Here is a 22,855-nt window from a genome sequence, read left to right on the forward strand (position 1 = left end):
GACTGATGCTACAATAAAACAATTACCAGAGAATAACAAAGAAACTACTATGAAAGAGTTAGAAAGGTAAAAACTGTTATTGGAGGACTAAGAAAAAAACCTAGTAATAAAGAGGCACGTACTTAAAAAAAAAGAAGGACACAGTCTGAAAACTATAAAGTATGCTATAAAATATCTACAATACATTTGAAAATTATGGATAGCAAAAATTTTATAGGAAAGGTCTAAATACAGGGTTGGGTCAATGCAGAAAAAACGGAATAATTGATAACTTCTTAAAGGTCCTTTTTTTGGGGGATCATCCCCATATTCCGGGTTTGGTTTTACAGTTTCTGGTGTGACATCACTGTTTTCACTACTTTTCTCCATTCTTCTCTCTCTTTGATTGTCCTTGCTATATTTCTAATTGCCATACTCCCAAGTCTTCTTCCACTTGTTGTCTCCATCTCAGTTTAGGTCTGCCCCTGATTAATATCGCTTTTTATTATAGAACTAAGAGTTCTGCATGTTATAATCACAGGACTTTACACAACAACACAACCTGTTAATCTTAACTAAAATGATTTACAATCTGTAAAACACGTTCTGCCGCTTGGAAATTTGAGTCCTTTCTAAGAAAGTCAAGGGTTTATAACTAGACCCTCTTCTTTTGTAAATTGTAAATATTTTGTATTACCTGTAGAGATTACGTACTTATAGAATTTGTTGATTAAAATGACTACAAAATTTAAGATAAGAATGGAAATAAATTGGTATGTTTAAACATTTTAGGTAAACCCCAAACATTTTCAGAACAATGCTGAATATTTTATTTTAGAAAATCTCAGTCACTGTTTTATGATGTTATATTGGGTTTTATCTCACGTCCAATAAAATGTGTGCTATCAATCATTTTCGAATGTACTTTATACAAAAATATTGAGATTGGAACACCACAAGTGGTTTTTAGACCTGAAAGATCCTTCCATACTAACATTTTTACAGTGAGAGGATAATAAAAAGAGCGATAATACAACAAAGATGTAGATGAATTTCTTGTTATAGTTATAGACTTAGAGGCAGTATTTGATTCAATAGAAACATAAACTCAAATATGGAAACGTTCATCAAAATACGAAATATTTGCGACATCAAAAATATCAAAGAAGCACATACCAAACAGTAAAAGGAAAAGTAGAAATAGAAGGATAAACATCAGGGCGATTTATAATTAACAAAGGAATAAAACCGTAAGAACGTTTTAAAAATTAATGCGAGGGAAAGAAAAAGGGGATAGAATAAAGAGTATAAACAGAATAGAAACAAACCAAAAGTCAATAATAGTAAATATACAGCTAACACAAAGAACTGATGACAAACTATAGAAAAAAAATTGGAAGAAACCGAACCCAGAGGGACTAGCACCCCCAATCTGACTCATAAAGCATAGAACATAAGAAGAAGCGTTCGCACCTATAAGTATATGAGATTATCTAGATTTCACTTAATAGGGATGTTCACAAATTTTTAAATATAGTTAAATTCAATTAAATTCAATAGATTATGAAATATATAAAAATATAGTAAACATGAAATTGTTTAAAAATATATATTTTTTAAGATAAATCAATTTTTAATTTTAATTTTGATGGAGGCTAGAAGAACGGCTCCTCGCAGCGAGGCTACGGTGTGTGACGTCAGCAGTCGTATCGACAACTTGTTGTGTATACGTATTTACGAAGTGTAACCAGTACTTTAAGTATTTATACATTGATAATGAAGCCAAATAAGTGGTGTTTGCTACAAAGAGAGGGAAAAACTAGAAAAGGCAGTTATTATGCAAGTTAGAAAAAAAATAAATGCAAATATCTATACCTCGGAAGGAATCAACACTATGTTCATTTTTAAAACTTTACAGGAGAGCAGTTTTAAACTTTTTTTCACCAAAAAGTATTATTGCTGCAGCTCTTTATTAAGATATTGAAACAATATTTTACTAGAACAATCTGTTTATTGTTATTTACATAATACATTTGTTATAATTAAAAACAAATTTGTTCCTGTGTTTTAGTACATGGTGTTGTATCCATCTAATAAAGTTATTGTACTGTAAGAATTAGTATGGGGTGTTCAATAACAACTACAATCCTATTTGACTTTTACTGACAAAATTTATTTAACCATACAATTTACCTTTACAAATACAAATATGTATGTAAAAATGGCATTTTAGGTACAAACCACTCAGTCATCCTCAAATAAGTCTCCTTCTGGATAGTCACCATTAGTATTACTAGTAGGTATGCTTTAAGTTTTGATAAAAATCATGGCAAAATGTAGGAACATTTGACAGTAATGCCAATAGATCGTTATACTTTTGTTGTGATATAAGTATTGGACTTTGTGATACCAGTTGCAAATCTTTTGGCAATGTAAGGTGTCGCCTTCGAAACCTAACAAGGTCAATTTCCTGGTTTTCGTCATGAAAATTACTTTTTAAAAACATAGTTCCAATGCTGTTTTGTTTAACTTGCAGTTAAACACAGTTTAACAGAAGAACTTGTTGTTTGTTAATGTCTCTTTTCTATTAATCAAAGTCGGATTTTAAGATGTTTGACATCATACAAAAACCTTAAATTTTTAAATTCTTCTAGTTCCATAGTATGTACGGTATATATCATTAAGGTTTATCTGACTAACGGCTGCCAGTCCCAGGGCGTGTAAATAGAAATGTTAAGTTTTTTCTCTTTCGCTCTATCAGCGCATGGACAGTATCCGCCTCCATGTGGGTATTACTCTTTAGTAGAAACTTCTGAATGATAATTTTTACTTTTTTAAACAAGTATTAATGCTAACATTTTTATTCTGGCCGTAACATTTGTAAGACCGCAGTATGATTTATTCTATGTTACTGTCAGGAATGACGGTATCTGCCCATTTTAGTAATGCAGATCTTATTTTATTTCCACTACGAATAGTTTATCAAAACTTTTCTCTATATCAGACTGATCTTCGTTATCACAACTCAAGGCATCTCTAATAATATGCTCTTCATTTAAAACATCATTGCTTGGTGTATTATTTGATTCTGAAATTAAACAAGGTATAATATTGGTTGTAAAAGATTTAATAATATTGCTAGTCTAAGGTTGGTATCAAATCACTACATTATCCTTTTGAGGTTATGTGTTTTAATAATTTAAAAATAATGAGCAAAAAGGTAGCTTACCTGTAAATGCAATAGAAGAATTCGCAGAACTTTTTAGTAGGTACTTCAAGAATCTTTCTCCTACGAGAATTATGGTTCATTGTTCTTATTATTAGTAACACACCACACCACAAATAGCAAAAGTATTATTATTAGATCACTAACAGTCTACCTCTCATCATAGAGATATGCGCGGCGGTAATTCACATGTAATTCACAAAACAACAAGAATTGTTTTTAGATGTATTTAGACACCCAGGAACAAAACACCACTTAATTGGCTTCATTATCAGTGATTAAATATTTAAAGAACTGGTCACATTTCGTAAATACCTATACAAAACAAGTTGTCGATACGACTGCTGACGTCACACACCATAGCCTCGCTGCGAGGAGCTGTTTTTCTAGCCTCCATCAGAATTGAAATTAAGAATTGATTTATCTTAAGAAATATATATTTTTAAACAATTTTATGTTTGCTATGTTTTTATATGTTATAACTTATTGAATTTAACAATATTTAAAAATTAGTGAACATCCCTATTGTCATGTGGAACGAAATTCGTGGACAATAAAAAATAATTTTTTCATTAACTTAATTACTTTTACCGTTTTTTTTTTATTGTGATTGCTTTTTTATCATTTGTTTTTCAACTACTTTGGTTGATGTACGACTTAACTGCTTCATTTACTACACAACTGTATAATTTTGTACTTTTATATAAACCTATAGCAAAACATGTTCTTTTATATACAAATAAAAAGATAAAATGTGTAAGCATTTCCTTAATAAGAATGGAAAAGCAACAAAAACATAAATTGGGTTAATAGACTAGCTTATTCTTTGATAAATGCTAAAATATGTCATTAATTTCGACATTAAGAAGTCGCTAATTACCACTTTCCTATTCACGCTATCTAATTCCTGCATTAGGAGCAGATAATAAAAATATAACTGTACATTAAACGTAGCGCGGCTAAATGTATGACGACTGCGACTGTTCTGAGCTCTAGGTATCTTAATTATAAGGTACGAAGACTTTGTTTTTAATGATCCCAATTAAGAGTAAATGCACGACATTTTTATGAAACAAAGACATATAAAAAGGATTACTGATAGATGAAGTTGTTTTATGTTATATATACGTTTATTTTTGTCCGTACCGGGATTGTTTCATAAGTTTTGCGATATGCTGATACTATTTTAACTGATTTTTCGAATTGAATTGTGATCTTAGTTTTGGTATTCCTATTTCGTGCCGTGCTTTCCATAAAACCGTATATATAAGCGTGTCGAAATCTCTCTTGAAGTCCACAAAGCATATGAAACGACTGTTCTACGTTCTTCGGATTTCTTTCTACTAATTTTATTCATGCCATATTTTATCTTGTTTCTGTGGCGATCTTATATCTTAATCTGTTCGTTTTTTTCGATTCCCAATATACCAACATGAGATGGAGTCCAGATCATTATGACTTTAATGTTAGCAGAATATAGTTGGTTACAGATGGTGTGTGTTTCCAGGACTAGTAGATTTTTGGAATAAATACATCTTATGGAATAAATTAAGGAAGTAGAATCAGTACAAATGGCAATTGTTTTGCTTTCATTTGAAGTATAATGAATTAAAGTCTTTAATTTTTGGAGTATTCCATATAATTCTGCGGTGTAGATACTACGATTTCTAGGCAGTCACACCGAGCTTATTGTCGTCGTCAATGTGGACACAGCGTAGCCACAACAGTCTTCATTCTTGAACGCATCAGTGTACAAAATTTCATCGAATTGTTGAGAATGTTTTGGAAGGGTTTTCTAAGGATTGAGTTTGTGGTTTGTGTTTTATTAAATCTGCATAAATCAATATTGAATTTTACAAGATTGTGCATCCATGGAGCTGTCTTTGGGTTATAAATAGAAGTAGTATTGGAAATGTTGATGGACTCTAATAAAGGAGATATATTTGTGGTAATTTGAGTGAGTGATTGAATGCATTTGCTGGGGGAGGTTCTATGGGATTGATAAGATTTATTACCGGGTTACTTGAGTTTGGTAAATTCTTACAAAGTATGAAATTAGAAGTTGCTGCTTTTTTAGATGGAGTGATGGCTCTGAAGATTAAAAACGAACTCTTTCAGCAGGGTTTGATTTGAAAGAATCAAGACATAGTCGTAGGGGTGTATTTTGAATCGTGTTTAGACACTTTAGAAAGGATCTACTAGATGCCATATAAACAATGCTGCCATAGTCTAGCTCAGAGCGAATTAACACTCTATATATTTTAAGGAGAGATTCTTCATCAGCTCCGCAAGAGTAGCCAGCAAGAGATTTAAGTAAATTAATTCTTTGAGTACAATTTTCTTTAAGTTTCTGAATATACTGTCGCCAGATAAGCTTTTTTCAAAGGTGTCAAATAGTTAACTGTAAACGAAGTCCGTTTAGAGTTATAGAAGGTAGATTAGGTCTATGTTTTTTGATAAAGTGAATTATTTTGGATTTAGAAGCTGAAAACACAAATCCAGCACGCGTAAACCAGGTGCCTTACTCTGTATTGCTCTTTACAATTGCTTGTTAGGTGACATATCTTTTGTTGGCTACAAAATCACATAAACATGAGATCAAGAAATGCAACAAGAAAAATTTTTTTTAGCTAGGTTTCCGCAATAGTTAATTTCCGATCAACAATACATAAAAAAATCACTTAAAGGCACACCTGCCATTAAAGCTATTAAATTCACTTGTTATTTTCTAAATATTTTATACATGGGGATAAACCGCAATGAATTGTAATTAAAATTACATTTTTTTGTGACTTTTCAATTTCCAATCCGGAAAATGTTTTCAAAAAATTGTCGAAATAAAAATTATAAATGTGATAAAACCTGTAATGGTTTTTTTCACTCTAGGTTATTGAAATCTGCATTCTATTTTTCTTTTCCTTAATTTAATTTTTTTTCAAAGATATTTCGTCACATTTTCAGTTTGCCTTTTATGCCGTCTCAAATAACATATACTTACCGTCGAGCGAAAGTTCTCGTTATGTATATGCAAATGAGTATAGAATTAATTGAATTAGAAAAGTAATTGCCTGTAACTTCTAACAAAATATACTAATATAAGGTGCAGAGCAAATTACCATTAGCATTACTAATTTATAACTGGAGATAACGCCAAAAGCTATAAAATTGTCTTAATTCTCGTATCAAAAAATACTCAACTTACGACCACTTTTTGTTTGTTTTCACCTCAATGTCTGCAGAATGTAGCACCGGCTAGATATTATTTTTAACTTAGAATTGGAAACAAATACAATACTTATTAAAGTAAAATGTTCATAAAAATCAATACATGATGGAATCTATGTATCTCGGAAGCAAGCAGATCTTAACGATAAGCATCTTTTGCTGTGGTTTTAGTGCTGCTCGACGAATACGATCGATATGGGTCTGCAGCGCGTTAAAGGCTACCCTGGTCTGGCCAATTGCATTATACCTTCTGTCTACGTAACCGACCAGCTTAATCGGCATAATCTGTCTAATTCTGTCATTATCGACAGAGAAGAGGGAACGCGTAACGGAATAAGAGTGCTTATTACCACAATTAACATTAACCCTGATAGCCGCACTCTTGCCATTCCATTGTCATTCATCTTTTCTCGAAGAAGTCGACAGATTGACGGAGCTGAGTGGTCCCATCTTTGGCAGATTCGGACAGCAGGATATAATAATCAGCGTATCCTAACACTGAGATCTTCCAGCCATCTGCAATCGGCAGGTCAGGCCGTTCTTCCTCAAGCTTCTCGTCGATCAGCTTATTGAATTAGTGGAGGGACAAGAGATTACCCTGTTTTACACCTCTACTCATTCTTTCATCACGTACCGCTTAAATGTACCATCTACACCAAAGCGAGTCAATGCTAGCTCAATTGAACGTTGAGAAACCGTAAAGGTACCTAAGGTAAAATATTTCGGAAGCAAACAGGACTATTGCAGGTGGCGCACAATTACAGTTTGGGAGTATTGCAGAGTTACATGTAGAGTAGGATAGATGCTATCTGGTCTTCTTCTTTATGTGCCCTCTCCTCGCTCATCGGAGGCAGGCGATCATTAACTGAAATTCTTCTCTATCTTGTGCTAATTGTATAATTGTGCTGGCCTCTTGATCTGCCTGAGCCATTGCCGTAAGTTTCGCTCGATCAATAGTTCCTTATCTTTATGCATTCTTCCCAATACTCGATCATCTAATACTCTCTCGATGCATGGTATTTTTAATAACCGTCGGTACAACCACATATTAAAAGAACGGTTGTTGCTGTTAACGTCCATCCCTTAACTTCGTACAATAGTGTAGACATTAAGTAGCATTTATTGGCACGCCATCGAGTAGTTAGACTCAGGTCTCTATTGCAAAATAATGATTACATTTTGAAGAAGGCTATATGGTCTAGATGAGAGTAAAACAAATGTTTTAAGAAAATAAAGGGTTCAAAATATAGAAAAAAATAGGTACATAGGTACTGGGTACCTAGGATAGATATTACACAGTAATGGAGAAATATATAGAGATACATGAAGTAGGATTAGGGAAAGATCGATGAAATTTAAGGAAGCGAGTGGTGTCTTGTGTGACAGAAAGATTCCAATAAAAAAAATCTACAAAAAACTGCCATAAGGCCAGCTATGATGTACTGAACTATATGTTGGGCAGATAAAAAGAAGGAAGAACAACGAATGGATGTGACAGATATGAGAATGCTTAAATGGATGAGTGGAATGACAAAAAAAAAAGGTAAGATTAAGAATGCATATAGTGAAGTCTAGGGATAGCACCAGTTTATGCCAAAATAAGTGAGTATTGATGATTTGCGAGTTTGTGGATAGCAATCGGAGAGGATAAGAAAAAAGACCTGATAAAAAATCAAAAGGTCAAAGCGATCAGATCTAAATGATAAGGAATTTGAAAATATGCATTGAAATATAAAAGAAAATATCACCTTTAAAGGACTTTAAAGACATAGGAAAACACATTATCAATTCAGGGAAAAGTTTATTAAACATAATTTACATTGAAGACAATTTTTCATTATTTTTCTCTTTGTCCTAAACATTTGGTATTTTATTGCGTCAAATCTTATATACTAAAACGCTAAGCCCTTTTCTTGTCCACCACTTTACTCAAAAACCACATTAGATTATTAAAATATTTTTTCGGAATATTATTAGTATTACGTATGAGATTGTCAAGATATACTTTTGGTACAAAAATTCACTTCCGGTTTTGAGATGACCGGAAGTTAAAATTTACTTTAAGTTTTAGACCCCACAATGTATATATGGATCGAAAGGTCTCGTCGAGACGAATCTAAATATGTACTTCCGGTTGCGATCCGACACCGGAAGTGTCTCGATCCCGCTCATTTGATGGCGTAAAAGTTTACATAACTCCCGGTGCCAAGCAAAAGTTTTCAGAAAATGGAGACATTGTAACAAAAAACATTGTTTTCGACGAAATATTTCGTCATATTTAATACACTTTTTACTTGCATTATTATCGATGAATGTTATGTATATTCTTGCTTATATTGTTTGTATTGATCTCTTAATTTTTCTCGCAAAATAAAAATTTCATTTAAAAAACTCGATGTCGAGTTGGTCCGCTAGTAAGTGTTTTAAAACTATAAAAATTGCTATAATCTCGTTTGATGGTCGTAAGAGTGTGTGTACAATTATTTTAGTGCGAACGTTTGGTTTATATCGCTCCTAAAATTTTTTTGATGTTCTCCTATTTGTTTCTTTGAGCATTTGCTGGATTTTTTTCTCTCCTAGAAATACATGCTCTATTTTTTATCGTTTCTTTAACAGATCTTATACAAAAACGACATTAAACATCAAGAAATTATTTTTTGTATACAAAATAAATTGTATTTAGTCATTACTGCATTAAATTATTTTGTTTGTTTGACGATGTTGCTCATCGCAACTAATTTCAAGATTAATAAGATCCGTACGATTAGTACGGCATTGTTTACGGTATATCGAAGTAATAACGTGTGCAATAACACATACACTAACCAACAACAATACTCGTACTTTCACTAAAACGAAACAATCGTTTATTGTTTTCAGTTTCCGCAAAAGCGACACAATGCCTTCCGCACGCCAGTGAAATAGAGGTCTCCACGGGACCCTTCTTCGGGGGCAGGATCGCTGTGGAAGCGGCGGACGGCGAGAGATGTGCTATCGATGGCGAGCCCGATAGTCCCAAAGACGTGTACACGCTGCGCATAAATCACACCGAATGCGGCAGTCAAGTCAACGATACCACTGTCGCCACCTTCGTGTTGGTACAGGAGAATTTGCCGATTTTGACTCATAGTACGAGAAGGTAAGTTGCTACAAAATACATTTTGTTGCGATACATCACAATATTTAATAGTCCACAATACACTGACAATTTTTACACATTTCAAATGCTGGATAAAATGCTATCTACGCGTCTGCTTAATAGACCAGATTTTCCAAACAATTTTCAACCTGCGGGATGTAAACATGGTACACTCAATATAATAATCTACAGGTACCTGCTTCTTTTTTCTTGTGACTCCATGTTCTCCATTTTATTACCACAAATTGGAACGAAATGCTGTCAGACCTGTCTTGAAGTCTGCCCAGAAATATTGAGTTTTTTATATGTAAATGATTCCCTTACCAGGAATACGAGGCATTGTATTGTATATAGAAAAATAAACAGGATAGGTTATCATGTTAGTTTTCATCTAAATTTAGTGTACTTATTTAGTCTACCAATAAAATATTTTTACCAATTAGGAATTAGGGGAAAAACAAATATCAGCAGAAAGAGACTTAAGAAACAAATAACCAAATTTCCAGCAGCGTAGCAGCCTCCAGATTTCAAGTTAGATCCATTTGTAAGGTGTAAGAAAGAGAAAATCGTTCAAAAGGTATCCAGTATCATCCATCTGCAGGCGGAGGACAAGATTATCATTGAGAGTGTCTGCAATACCATAGATACAGACCGAATAACCTCGGAATAAATAGATTCGGTTTCAGATGACTTTATGGGTCTTTCCCTAAAAAATGTTTGAAGTAATCTAATCTAAGGTTTGTAGATATATCACTAAAAAAATAAGGGGAAGCACATATTTTAGGCTAAAAGATTATCAACCAACTTGTAAACAAATCATTGTTCTCATCTAGATTGTTGAAAAATTATATAATAGTAAGATGAGAAATTGTAAAGGTCATCTAAGGAATAAAAAATGACGAACCTGCATATCCTGACAAAGTACATACATGAAAAAATCCTCATATAGAAGTAATTTTACATCGAATCTAAACAAAACCTGTTCAACATATAATAGACCAAATAAAGAGTTTCTTCAAAAGTGCCTTACTTCTATATTTATCCGTTGTCGAAGAAAATATCTTGAAAGTATGAAGACTACAAAATCGTAAGTTTGATCTACTACATGGGGGCCAAATGAAATACTCTTTGAGCACCATAACTTGGATTGGGCAGTGGTAGCTAGTTGTCTCAACACTGATCATAGACAATACTTATAGAGCAGTATACAAAGCAAACTACACTATTGTGTTCTCCTAGGACAGTCATGAAATGGCGGCCAAGATCAAACGGCTACAAGTTCGGGCGCTCTTCTGATAAAGCAAAATATTTATCGGTTTTAATCTGGGAAGATATGGATGAATGGATTGGATATATCAATATTTTTCAATAGTGGAATGAAATGGCCTCAACAAAAAAAATGTCTATCGAAGATCTGACGAAAACGATGTCCAACATTAAAATCAAGTTAGCATAAAAATAAATACCGATTGGGACCCATCTTTAGAAATTCATTGTCTCATTGCCCATCTTACTTCATGTGTAAGAATAATGCTTTTTGAGTACGATATAATGCTGAATTGTTATATGCTTGTCTTCAAAGCATACTACAACTGGGAATTGCGCATTGGTTGGATGGACAGAGTACGTAAGGAAATCGTGTTCATTCGAAAGAACAAAGATAAATAAATCATAAAAACTATTAAAATCAGAATATTGACGTATTATTTACATGTATTGAGTGTGATACCCGGAAACGTAGAGCTTGTTACATATAATTCTGCAATGAAAAGCATTCCTAAGAAGACATCTAGCAAAAGAATGAACATCTTTAGAAATTAAAAATCATCACCACTCGAAACACATTATAGTCACAAAAAGTCCTTAGTTATTTCTTGGTTTAATATTATTTTATTCAGTTTTTGTTCTTGGATCTTCTAGTAGGTTCCAACCATTCTACCATCTTAAGTTCTGGATACTGGTTGAGAACGACTGGTCTGATGGGTCATTGTGACATTTGGAGAGTGATCATCGACAGGCCACTCCTGTGCTAGTGGTGGACGTATGAAACAGCGGGTCATCCAAAAGTCTTACAACCCAACTTCTCCTTCTAAATCATAGAAAATGCTCTCTGGTGGTCAATACGCTTTCCGGTCACTGTAGAGTCAGGCGGCATCTATATCTGTTTGGATTGGCCGATAGCCCACTGTGCAGTCTATATGATGAGGAGGAGGTAAACCTCCTTACATCCTTAGGTCCTCTGGAAGTGCCCGACCCAATCTTGGGCGTAAACCGTAACAAATTAGTTAAACTTTTCACGTTTGAATCGGAATCAATAGAACGATATAACAGTTATTTCAGTATCTCTACTTCGTCAGTTGTTCGAGCTGATTGCGATTCAAACCGAAAAGTCCAACTAATGTCTCCAACATCTTCCCACTTTCAGTGGTTGAAGGCATCGAGGTACCACCTGCTTTGGTGGCATATATGTATATATATATATATATATATATATATATATATATATATATATATATATATATATATTAAACTTAGAGCTAAGATTAATATTATTATAAAAATTAATATTAAACTCACCAGTCTTCCGGGTTGAACCGCGTCGATATCCATTTTGCCGAGCTTTCGACATCCTCTCTGATGTCTTCTTCAGGGCTTCCGAGGTCTCAGTCTCCCGAGCCCCCAGACACTACTACACTCACTAGTCACTTCTAGTTCACTCACTAGTTCACTACTGTGTTCACTAGTAGTGAACTAGTGAGTGAACTAGAAGTGACTAGTGAGTGTAGTAGTGTCTGGGGGCTCGGGAGACTGAGACCTCGGAAGCCCTGAAGAAGACATCAGAGAGGATGTCGAAAGCTCGGCAAAATGGATATCGACGCGGTTCAACCCGGAAGACTGGTGAGTTTAATATTAATTTTTATAATAATATTAATCTTAGCTCTAAGTTTAATTGTACTAACCGCGGAAATCTTTCCGAACATATATATATATATACATATATATATATATATATATATATATATATATATATATATATATATATATATATATATATATATATAGTGGACAAAGAAAGTGGACGTGGTTATCACCAGACGGAAAAACAAGGAACGAAATCGATTACATCATGTGTAACAAGAAAGGTATCGTAGAAGATGTAACAGTAATAAATAATGTCTCTCTGGGTAGTGATCACAGAATGGTTAGAGCTAAACTAAGGATTAAGTATAGCAAACGTAGAATTAACTTTAATAACACGATACAAATAGACACAGAAAAGCTAAAAGTCGATAAAGAAAAATATGCTAGCAAATTAAAAACCGCCCAAGCACTGAATCTAGAACAACTTAGCGTTAATAAAATTAACTCAGTTATAACAAAAGAACTATTGAATGCTAGCTCAGAAGTAGCAACCCGCCATAACAACAAAAAATCCAAAATAAGTGCAGAATCGAAGAATATGCTGAAACAACGAAAAGAGCTCCTGTCACTAAACAAAAGAAATACCACAGAATACAAAGAACTTAATCGAGCCATACGAAAACAGATAAAAGACGATATTAAAAAACAACAACAAGAACATGTAGAAAGAGTGATAGAGAAAAATCTAAGTCTGAAATATACCAAACCGAAATTAGGAAAGAAAAATATTATAACTATGAAAAATCAACAAGGCCAACTGGAAACAAGCAAAGCTCAGATATCAAACATAGTTGAAAACTTCTATACTGAGTTATACCGCTCAAGAAACGATCCCCCCGACTCTTCAAAGCAAAATCTGAAAAGACAAATAACAAACGTAAATTCTGAAGTAATGCCCGAAATAAGCGAAGTAGAAATAGAAAATGCAATTAAAGAATTGAAAAGAAATAAAGCACCGGGTAGTGATGGAATTCTGGCAGAAATGTTGAAAGAAGGAGGAGGAGAAGTCATCAGGTACCCAAAAATACTTTTTAATAAATGCCTATTTGAAGGAAACATACCAAGGGAATGGAATACTGCTAACACAATATTAATACACAAAAAAGGGGACAATACAGATCTGAAAAATTATCGTCCAATATCACTACTATCACAACTTTATAAAACATTCACAAAAATAATTACAAATAGATTGACAACAAAGTTCGATGTATATCAACCAGTAGAGCAAGCCGGATTTAGAAAAGGGTTCAGTACATGTGACCATCTTCACACACTAAAGGTCCTAATAGAAAAAGTTAACGAATACAATTTACCAATCTGTTTAGCATTTATAGACTACGAGAAAGCTTTTGACAGCATAGAATTATGGGCCATTGAGGAAGCACTGGTCAACAGCAGAATAGATTCTAGATATAGGATATTAATACATAATATATACCAACACGCTGAAATGGTAGTCACGATGGATAACGAAATGAAAACGAGGCCAATAAAAATCAACCGAGGAGTAAGACAGGGAGACACCATATCTCCAAAACTATTTACTGCCGCACTTGAAGACATCTTTAAATCACTAAATTGGGAAACGAAGGGACTATCGATAAACGGAAAGTATTTAAACCATCTAAGATATGCAGATGACGTAGTACTAATAGCCGACAGCTGGAAAGAACTGAAGACGATGATCGATGAGCTTCATACGGAATCCATAAAAAAAGGACTGAAAATGAATCTGAGTAAAACTAAGCTAATGTCGAATAAAGATGATCAACCGACGATAACCATCCAAGGAACAAAAGTGGAACATGTAGAAGAATACATATATCTGGGTCAGAATATCAAGGTAAACAAAGAAAACCAAACTACCGAAATAAGCAGACGAGTAAGAATGGGATGGGCCGCATTTGGAAAACTCTCATACATACTGAAAGACAAAAAGATACCCCAAAACCTTCGAACCAAAGTGTTCGATTCTTGTATCCTTCCCGTTCTCACTTACGGAGCTCAAACCTGGACATTCACAAAAAAGAACATGGACAAGATTCGAAAAACTCAGCGAGCCATGGAACGACAGATGCTTGGTATCTCACTAATAGATCGGCAAACGAACGAAGCAATCCGGAACAAAACAAAAATAAAGGACGCCGCGAAACAAGCAGCTAAATTAAAATGGAAATGGGCTGGACACAACGAACGTCTCGAAGATGGTAGATGGAACAAAGAAGTCGGAAACTGGCGACCGTACGATGCGAAGAGACCAAGAGGAAGACCTCAAATGCGCTGGAGCGACGATATCAAAAGAGTCACAGGACCAATGTGGAAACGCCTAGCACACAACAGGGATGAATGGCGAGAAATGGGAGAGGCCTTTATTCGACAATTCGGATAGAAAAAGGGCTATAAAAAAAAAAAAAAATATATATATATATATATATATATATATATATATATATATATATATATATATATATATATATATAAAATATCGCTCCCAGGTGATAATTGAAATAAACCGATGCTATGGAGCTATAATTAAAGGGTGGTAGTTCCCAGGAAGTAAAGTGACAATGTAACGGTATTGTGTAGCAAAAAAGATCACAGCATAGGATTGAAAATATGAGGTCTCTGTTCGTTTCGCATTTTTATATCTATAGATCTTCCTAATACTCAAAAATGCTCCTTGTCGTGATACCTTAAATGTCGTTTTGTCTACACTCTAGTTGGATTCTCCAAAAGCGTTATAAATCCCGCCAATATGTAATAGTAAAATATTATTCAGCCATAAAATACTTTATAAATATATGCAATATGCGAACTGTTATATGCAAATACGGTATTTTCAGAATCCACCGGAAATTCCTTTCGTTAACTTGTTTTACTGTTCCAGGGTCAGTCCAGTCCGTCTTGTGATTCTCGTTTTGACCCGGCTGAAATCGATGTTATTATAAAATGCATTGTGCTTATAAAGTGGGTCGTTAAAAAATTCTTTGCAATACAGAGTGTTCATATACTAAATCCGTGGACAAAAGTAATGCCCCAGTAATATGATTAAAACACACATGGTCTGCAAAAATGTCAACAACTTATTTAATGTATACTATTTTTTGTAATAACCGTTTTCATTGTTCATTAGTATTCCAAAAAAGCTTTAACGGTTATTAAAATCCATTTGATTACTTGAAACAATACGGGCTAGGAGGGTCTAGTACAGACTCGTAACTTGGTGTTGTGTTGGAAGCATACAGATTTTTCAAGGTTTTTCTTAAGACCGAGAAAATAGGCTAATAAGCGAGATATTTTCATCTAAGACTTAATTAAAAAGGGCAAATTATCTAAGGTATGCCTGATTTTTGATATAGACTATTTAAGTCTTGTATACAACTGTTTTACCATAGATATTTTAATTCAATAATTTTTTCGAGGCTATCTGTAAGTTCCCAAGAAGTCAGAATTGAGACTGTGCTGGGTTCTTTCTTTCAATTACCTTTAAATTTTATGGCCCAACTTAAAATAGCCTGTATTTTCCATGAAAATATTAATAGTTACATGGAAATACATTATTAATTAATAATTAATTTCATATTTTTCGTAAGTTTGGTGCATACTGACGATTGTATGTCATCTAAAGTTTCACAACTCCAATCCGCGCGATGTTATTTCTGGGTTTGGTTCATTATTAAAGCTAAACAAATAGTATCAAATATACAATTAATATCTTCTTAAATTTTATTAATATATTACAATATATTTAACGTTATTCCTATGCAAAATGCGCTTCTTGCTTTTTTTAAGTGCCTCCTCAAGTACTGAAGGTTGGAAATAATATCGACAAAGTATTATTTGTTTTGTGCTGGTGTTAATAGTGAATGAACTTCCATGTATGTACAGCCTTTTACATTCTTTAACCACGATCATTTTCTTCCCTCTGGGTCCATTTTTCCTTCAACCTTTCTTTCTATTATGAATTGTACGTATTTCTTTCCTCGACCCCATTCTGGTCACGGGCTTCCGTAAGCAGCCTCAATATGAATTCGCTTCAAAGAAATGTCTGATCTAATCATATTCTAGGACTTACGTCTAATTCTGGTTTACGTAAGCTTCTTCAAACTCCAAATCGAAAGGACAAATCGCTTAAAATGAATACTTATATTAAAATGAATATTAATAGCTGCATTATACCTTCAAAAATGTCTATAATTTATCAAATTTAAGTGTTTATACACGCCTCGCCGTCCAAAAAATTTTGTTGAAATAATTGGAAAACAAATAATCACAATCTGCGTAAACAACAAAGGTCATAGCCATTATTTAACCGAAAACCGCTAAACCTTTATAAACAATTTTCTGCTCGTTTCATTTTCTGTTAGCTGACGCAGTGATGGATGCAACATATTATTTTTAAATTAAAAAGTAATGGAAACAAACAAGTGTTATAAATATGCAATTAATCTTCAGCAGGAGAACGCGGTGAGAAACGTTCAAGATGCAACGCTTCGCATGAGTGGTAAACATATGAGCATATCTTGATAATTTTATTTTATTCTACAGAGCCGGAGTGGCCCAGAACTGTGAAAATTAAATGTCTAAAAGGTAAAATAATAATGGTGTAAGGAGAAGACAATTCAACTTAAAACTGTCTAAAGAATATGTAATATGAATGAACCAAATAACTCAGAAAGAAAACGCTCATTAACTAATTAAAGCAAAAGAGGACTGAAAGAAAATCCTTAAGAAGAGGACCTGATAGGTTATAAAGTCCGAATAATGATGGTGGTTGGAATTTCAATAGGATGTTTAATAAAATCATTTTACCCTTGAAATTAAAACTGGCTGTTTTCGGTTATTTAACTGCTTCTATTTGTATTTCCTTTCGTGAGAGTAGATTACCTACCATTTCGAGATCAGACCAGCCATTGTACATGATGTCTGCTGTAAGCTGCCTCTATTATAATTCATTAAAACTTCGTAATCTTTTATAGCTTGAAGTCAATATTCCTCACCTATAGTCTGGCAAATATTAAATGAAATAGGTCATCCAATATCACGCTCCACAAGTAGTAAAATGTTGCTGAAATCACCTGCCCATCACGAATTATAAGAAATTTTGAATTCGATCATGGGCGGCGTGTAAGAAAATATGTTTCCTTACAGGTCACTTTGCATTGTAACGATATAATATTATATTTCTGCTTATAATAACAAAAAAAATACATTAGATATAGTTTATAAAATAAATTTTCATTCGCATTAACAACGTGTCGATTGAGCAAATGAGCGGAAGTCGAATATATACCTAAAGATGTAAACATTCGTATTCGTATTCGTACGAATGTTGTTCAATAAAATCGAAGCAGGAGAGAAGATTCCCGATGAGTGGAATTTACCATACATGTCCTCCATTTTCAAAAAAGGTGACAAAAGGTCACCAAATAACTACAGAGGGATCAGTGTAATGCCTTCAATAGCAAGAATCTTTTCATCAGTTATAAAAGAAAAACTAGAACAACACATGGACCATTATAGCGAAGAACAAGCCGGATTCCGAAAAGCCAGATCATGTTTAGATAATATATTTATTATGAGACAGGTGATTGAAAAGAACAAAGAAAAAAACATTGAAACACATATGACCTTTATCGACTTAGAGAAAGCATACGATAGCGTGCCCAGGAAACAACTATGGGAAGCAATGAGAAGAATGCTCGTTAGAGAGAAATGGGTGAATATAACACAAAGACTGTATAAAGAAACACAAGTGCAAATAAAGTTAGGTAATGAAATAACAAAAACAATCACCGCAACAAAAGGCCTCAAACAGGGATGTGGTCTCTCACCTACACTTAACATATATATATATATATATATATATATATATATATATATATATATATATATATATATATATATATAGATCAGGCTTTGAAAAGATGGTATAGAAAATGCGGAACAATGGGCATACCAGTACAAGAGAATATATTACATTCACTACTTTTCGCAGATGATCAAGTCATTTTTGCACAAGAGGATATGGAATATATGATAAGGAAATTAAAGGAAGAATATGAACTTTGGGGACTCAAGATAAATATGTGCAAGACCGAATACTTATGTATTGGACCCGAGGTTGCAGATTTGAACTTAAGTTTAGAAGAAGAGTCTATTAAGAGTTGTACGGCTTTTAAGTATTTAGGGTCAATGATTAGCCGAAATGGTACTTGTATGAAAGATATAGAAATGAAAATAGCACGGGGAAAACAAGCCACAAGAGCACTTTATGGAGTGATATGGAACAACACTCTAACCAAAGAAAACAAAAAGAGGATATTTCAAAGCATAGTGATGAATATTACCCTATATGGAGCGGAAGTATGGCCAATGACAACAACAATACGAAATAAAATAAGAACAGTTGAACTGGACTTTATGAGAAGACGTCTACAAATCACAAGAGCGGATAGAATAAGAACGAAGGAAATATGGAACAGAATGGAAGTAAAATGCTCAATTACAAAAAAGTTGAAAAACAGAGCCCTGCAGTGGTACGGGATGTACAAAGAATGCCAGAGCATAGGTGGCCGAAAAGAATATTAAACTGGGACCCGCCGGGAAGAAGACGGAGAGGAAGACCTGCTACAAGATGGAAAACATACGTCGGAAATGCTATGATAGATAGAGACCTCAGAGAAGGTGACTGGGAGAATAGAGTGCTGTGGAAGACGAAAACGGCGAACTCATAATGGGAAAAGCCGAAGAAGAAGAAGAAGATGTAAAATAGGTACTCAAAATAGTATATTCTTTTTATTTCAGAAGAATATTCAATTATTTAGTCTGTCAATAAAAAGAGTACTAACCACAGATGCTTGTTTGGTCTGTATAGTCGTGTGTAAGGAAACGCAATTGTCAAGATTCGTAGATTATTTCTGAGAAAAATTTAATTTTCTTGATTATCAAAGTACAAAGTAAACGTTTAACTTGCATGGTATGGAACAACAATGATAACATAACCCAACAAAATGAAAAGTTTGGTGCTTGAGAAATAACGAATTTTAAATATTTTTAATGCTCTGATTGAAATATTTTTGATGCTCCGATTTATAAATAAAGACACCATTTATGTGCCGTCCAATTTACGAGAACGGTTAATTGAGAAACAAATCACAGATAAATATTTAACAGGGCAAGAAAAACGGCGGGATTCCTCAAGAAATTGTGCATTAATTCGATGCCACTGTCAGAAAACTGTTCTTCAGTCATATAACACTTATATAAGTTCGCTAATACTCAAACGTAAACAACTTAACAAGCTCTTGGTTAAGGAAAAAAGAATCTTACGTAAAATATAAAGAAGGTGAACTAGTAATGAACCATCGACTAGCACCAGTGTCCCTCCCATACCACAGGATAAAATTTTAGCAAAAATATCAATTTTGAGGATGAGTCGAAGAACTTTAGGGCCCTTAGACTTCACTATCTCATCTCCTAGGTCACATACTCAGGAGAATCTCAAAAATAAGTATTTTATAGTCGGGGTCTTAACTTAGAATTAAAAATACGGTTTATAAAACGGTTTATTTTAACAATGCGAGGAGCACATGATAAAAGGTGACACATATCAATAAAAAGTTAAAATGGAAGGAAAGATAAGTGGAAGAAGATATGAAAAAGAACAAAATAATGATTAAATGAATACGGCACTTAAAGAAGATGGCAATACTCCTTTTGATTACCGAAAAGTTCCATGAATTCATTTGCCATCGTATATTGTCATTACTCAAAGATACGGCACTTAAAGAAGACAAATCTACTCCTTATGAGTAACGATAAGTTCAATAAATTCATTAATCATCATATATTGTCTTCACTTAACGATCCTTATCATATGTGAACTGGTAGCCAATAGATATCCTTCACATTTGCTTAAAAATATAATTCAAAATTATCCGTTGTGAAAAGACCATTTAAACAATTTAAACTCACCACTTAGAACTACATTATATACCAAACCACAAAACCTCAACTGCTTCTACAAACTAGCCTTTATCATCCGAGAACCAAATATCAGCTCAACCATGTCAGTCATTAATAAAATAAATTCAAGCACCATCTGAAGAAACTGGAACCACAAATCAGTACATTTTTCTATTTTGTACCTTACCAATCCATTTCTTTCCTATAGATTTGAGGATATCATCTTATAACAAACTTTCTCATAACAATAGAAAGTTCTGCGAAAACTGTCTTAGTGTGCTAAAGGTTTGCCTGCAGCACCTTGATTGGTGTCCTATGTACATCTATCCTATGGTCATCAGTACGATTATCCCGTTTCGGGAATAATAACTCCCCTGCATAGTATGTCCTGTTTGGAGAACTGGATACTACTCAGTCATTGGTATGTCTCGTGGTATTTGATCACTTCTTTATGTGCCATATCCTCTAAGAAGGTGAGCAATCATCATAGCGATTAACACTTTCGATACCGCTTCTCTAAAAAGATCAGCAACAGTTCAGTTAAACCAAGCTCTATAGTTGTTTAACCAGAAGATGCGTCATCCACAACTCTTTCTACCCATGGTATCTTTTATCCTTTCACGGTCCCAATTCGTTTAACATTTTTGTCTATCTCTCAACTCTCAACCTTCATTATTGCTAATAATACCGTGGAAGAATTCTCAAACAGAATTGTTAAGTGGTTTAATAATTTTGGAGTCACACTAGATTTTACAAAACCCAACTGATATTTCAGAAATCTCGGCCCCATCTCGAGGATGAAACCCAAATAGTGCTCCACGGTAAAAGGCTTAACTTCAGACCGTTTGTGTGATATTTTAGCATCTAATATCTATATAAAAACACTAGGTATTAGCAGAATGAGAAGAATTTTTTCATATAAATTATATAATATATTATATATTAATATAATATAAAATATTTATCATTTTTATATAAATATTTTTGCTGTTCTTTTGATCAAATAACGGTCTGACTTACATTCTCCCTTTGCGTTCTTTTTATTATTTTATTCGTGTGCGTTAATTTTAATACATGTATACATTTCGGATTCCTTTTATCTTCGTTAACTCATCTGCATTTTCACAGGTTCTTGGTTTTGTGTTCCTACCAGCCAGAAACGTTGACGGTGCGGGCTGGCATCAACCTTCCGAACGCTGCCTCGTCGTACCACCAGCAACAAACAGGCGGCGGTGGCGCGCGGGGGCAGGCTCACGTCGAAGCCCAGTACGAAGAAGGAGACAACACTTTAGGAAGAAGATCGAGGACCGGTCGAGTGATGCAAAAACCAGAAGCGTTAGGTAAGATTTGCTGAATGAAATTTTACCCGATTTAGAGTTGGTATGAAGTGGTGGTATTTTATTTCCTTGAATGCGATAAAGAGGAAGTAAACAATGGTGGAACACTATAAAGGGATTGATTATCTGGTTTAAAAATATAATATTCATATCGTGTCTATAAACAGGAAAACAGGAGAACCGGTTTATTTTACTAGTATTGTTGATGAAAATAAACTAATTATTTATGAACTTATCTGCAGGTGGATATTTTCCAAAGTTGTCTCCTTCTAAAACGTGTTTAAAATAGCATAGTTCTTTAATACTCTTCCAGTTTAAATGATAATGTTTTTCTATCAATTTTCTAACATCAACTTCTTTTTCTCGTTTTACTTATAACATATACTTTGGTATTAAAGCAGGACAAAACTGGTCCATATTTTTATTTCTTTTTGTGACCATTTATATTTTATGTTTGTGAGAGAAATAGTATAAATTACGGAAAATCAAGTCTGATATATTGATAATTTAATCACTTGCGAACTAAAATGGCATGTTCATAGATTATGTTTTGACTTCTTCGGCTGGTTTGGCCTATATAAGATTTTTGACAACAATTCACAGTCTGAATCAATAAAATAAAAACAATGTATACATTATTTCATAACTTTATCAACTTGTTTGTTTATAAAATATTATCTACACTCTACACTGTCCATGTCTCTTCTATTTTTTTGAGATATATTTCTTTAGGTTAGTTTAACATGAACCAGAAGAAGATAACTCATAACAAAACAAAAAGGAAATAAAACAGCATCCTACTTTGACCTGCCCCTCCCTGCTCCTATGTTTATGCAAGCTATGACATAGAAGCGAGAGAGCTGTTTAGTTTACTCTCTCTTTTTCTTCTTCTTACGCTGCCTACCCGTTCCGGACGTTGGCGTTCAGCATAGCTATCCTAACTTTACGTGCAGCTATTCGGAATAGTCCGGTTCTAGACGTATTGAACCACTTTCTTAAATTTTGAAGCCAAGATATTCTTCTTCTCCCTGGTCCTCACTTTCCAAATACCTTGCC

The 22,855-nt window shown here is 33.8% G+C and overlaps 2 protein-coding genes across 2 annotated transcripts in view; one reads left to right on the plus strand and one right to left on the minus strand.

Annotated features, from left to right (window-relative positions):
• The window catches only part of Pld (Phospholipase D), a 384,903-nt gene that overhangs the window by 351,062 nt on the left and 10,986 nt on the right, over positions 1-22,855 (minus strand). The gene's annotated exons all lie outside the window — the stretch shown is intronic.
• Positions 1-22,855, plus strand: part of LOC140432920 (uncharacterized) — a 79,600-nt gene that overhangs the window by 48,783 nt on the left and 7,962 nt on the right. Inside the window, exons 3-4 of the mRNA XM_072521093.1 lie at positions 9,311-9,569; positions 21,591-21,802. Coding sequence (XP_072377194.1) covers positions 9,311-9,569; positions 21,591-21,802 — 471 coding nt within the window. The remainder of the gene's footprint in view (positions 1-9,310; positions 9,570-21,590; positions 21,803-22,855) is intronic.

Source organism: Diabrotica undecimpunctata, chromosome 1, assembly GCF_040954645.1.
Source record: "Diabrotica undecimpunctata isolate CICGRU chromosome 1, icDiaUnde3, whole genome shotgun sequence".
NCBI lineage: Eukaryota > Metazoa > Arthropoda > Insecta > Coleoptera > Chrysomelidae > Diabrotica > Diabrotica undecimpunctata.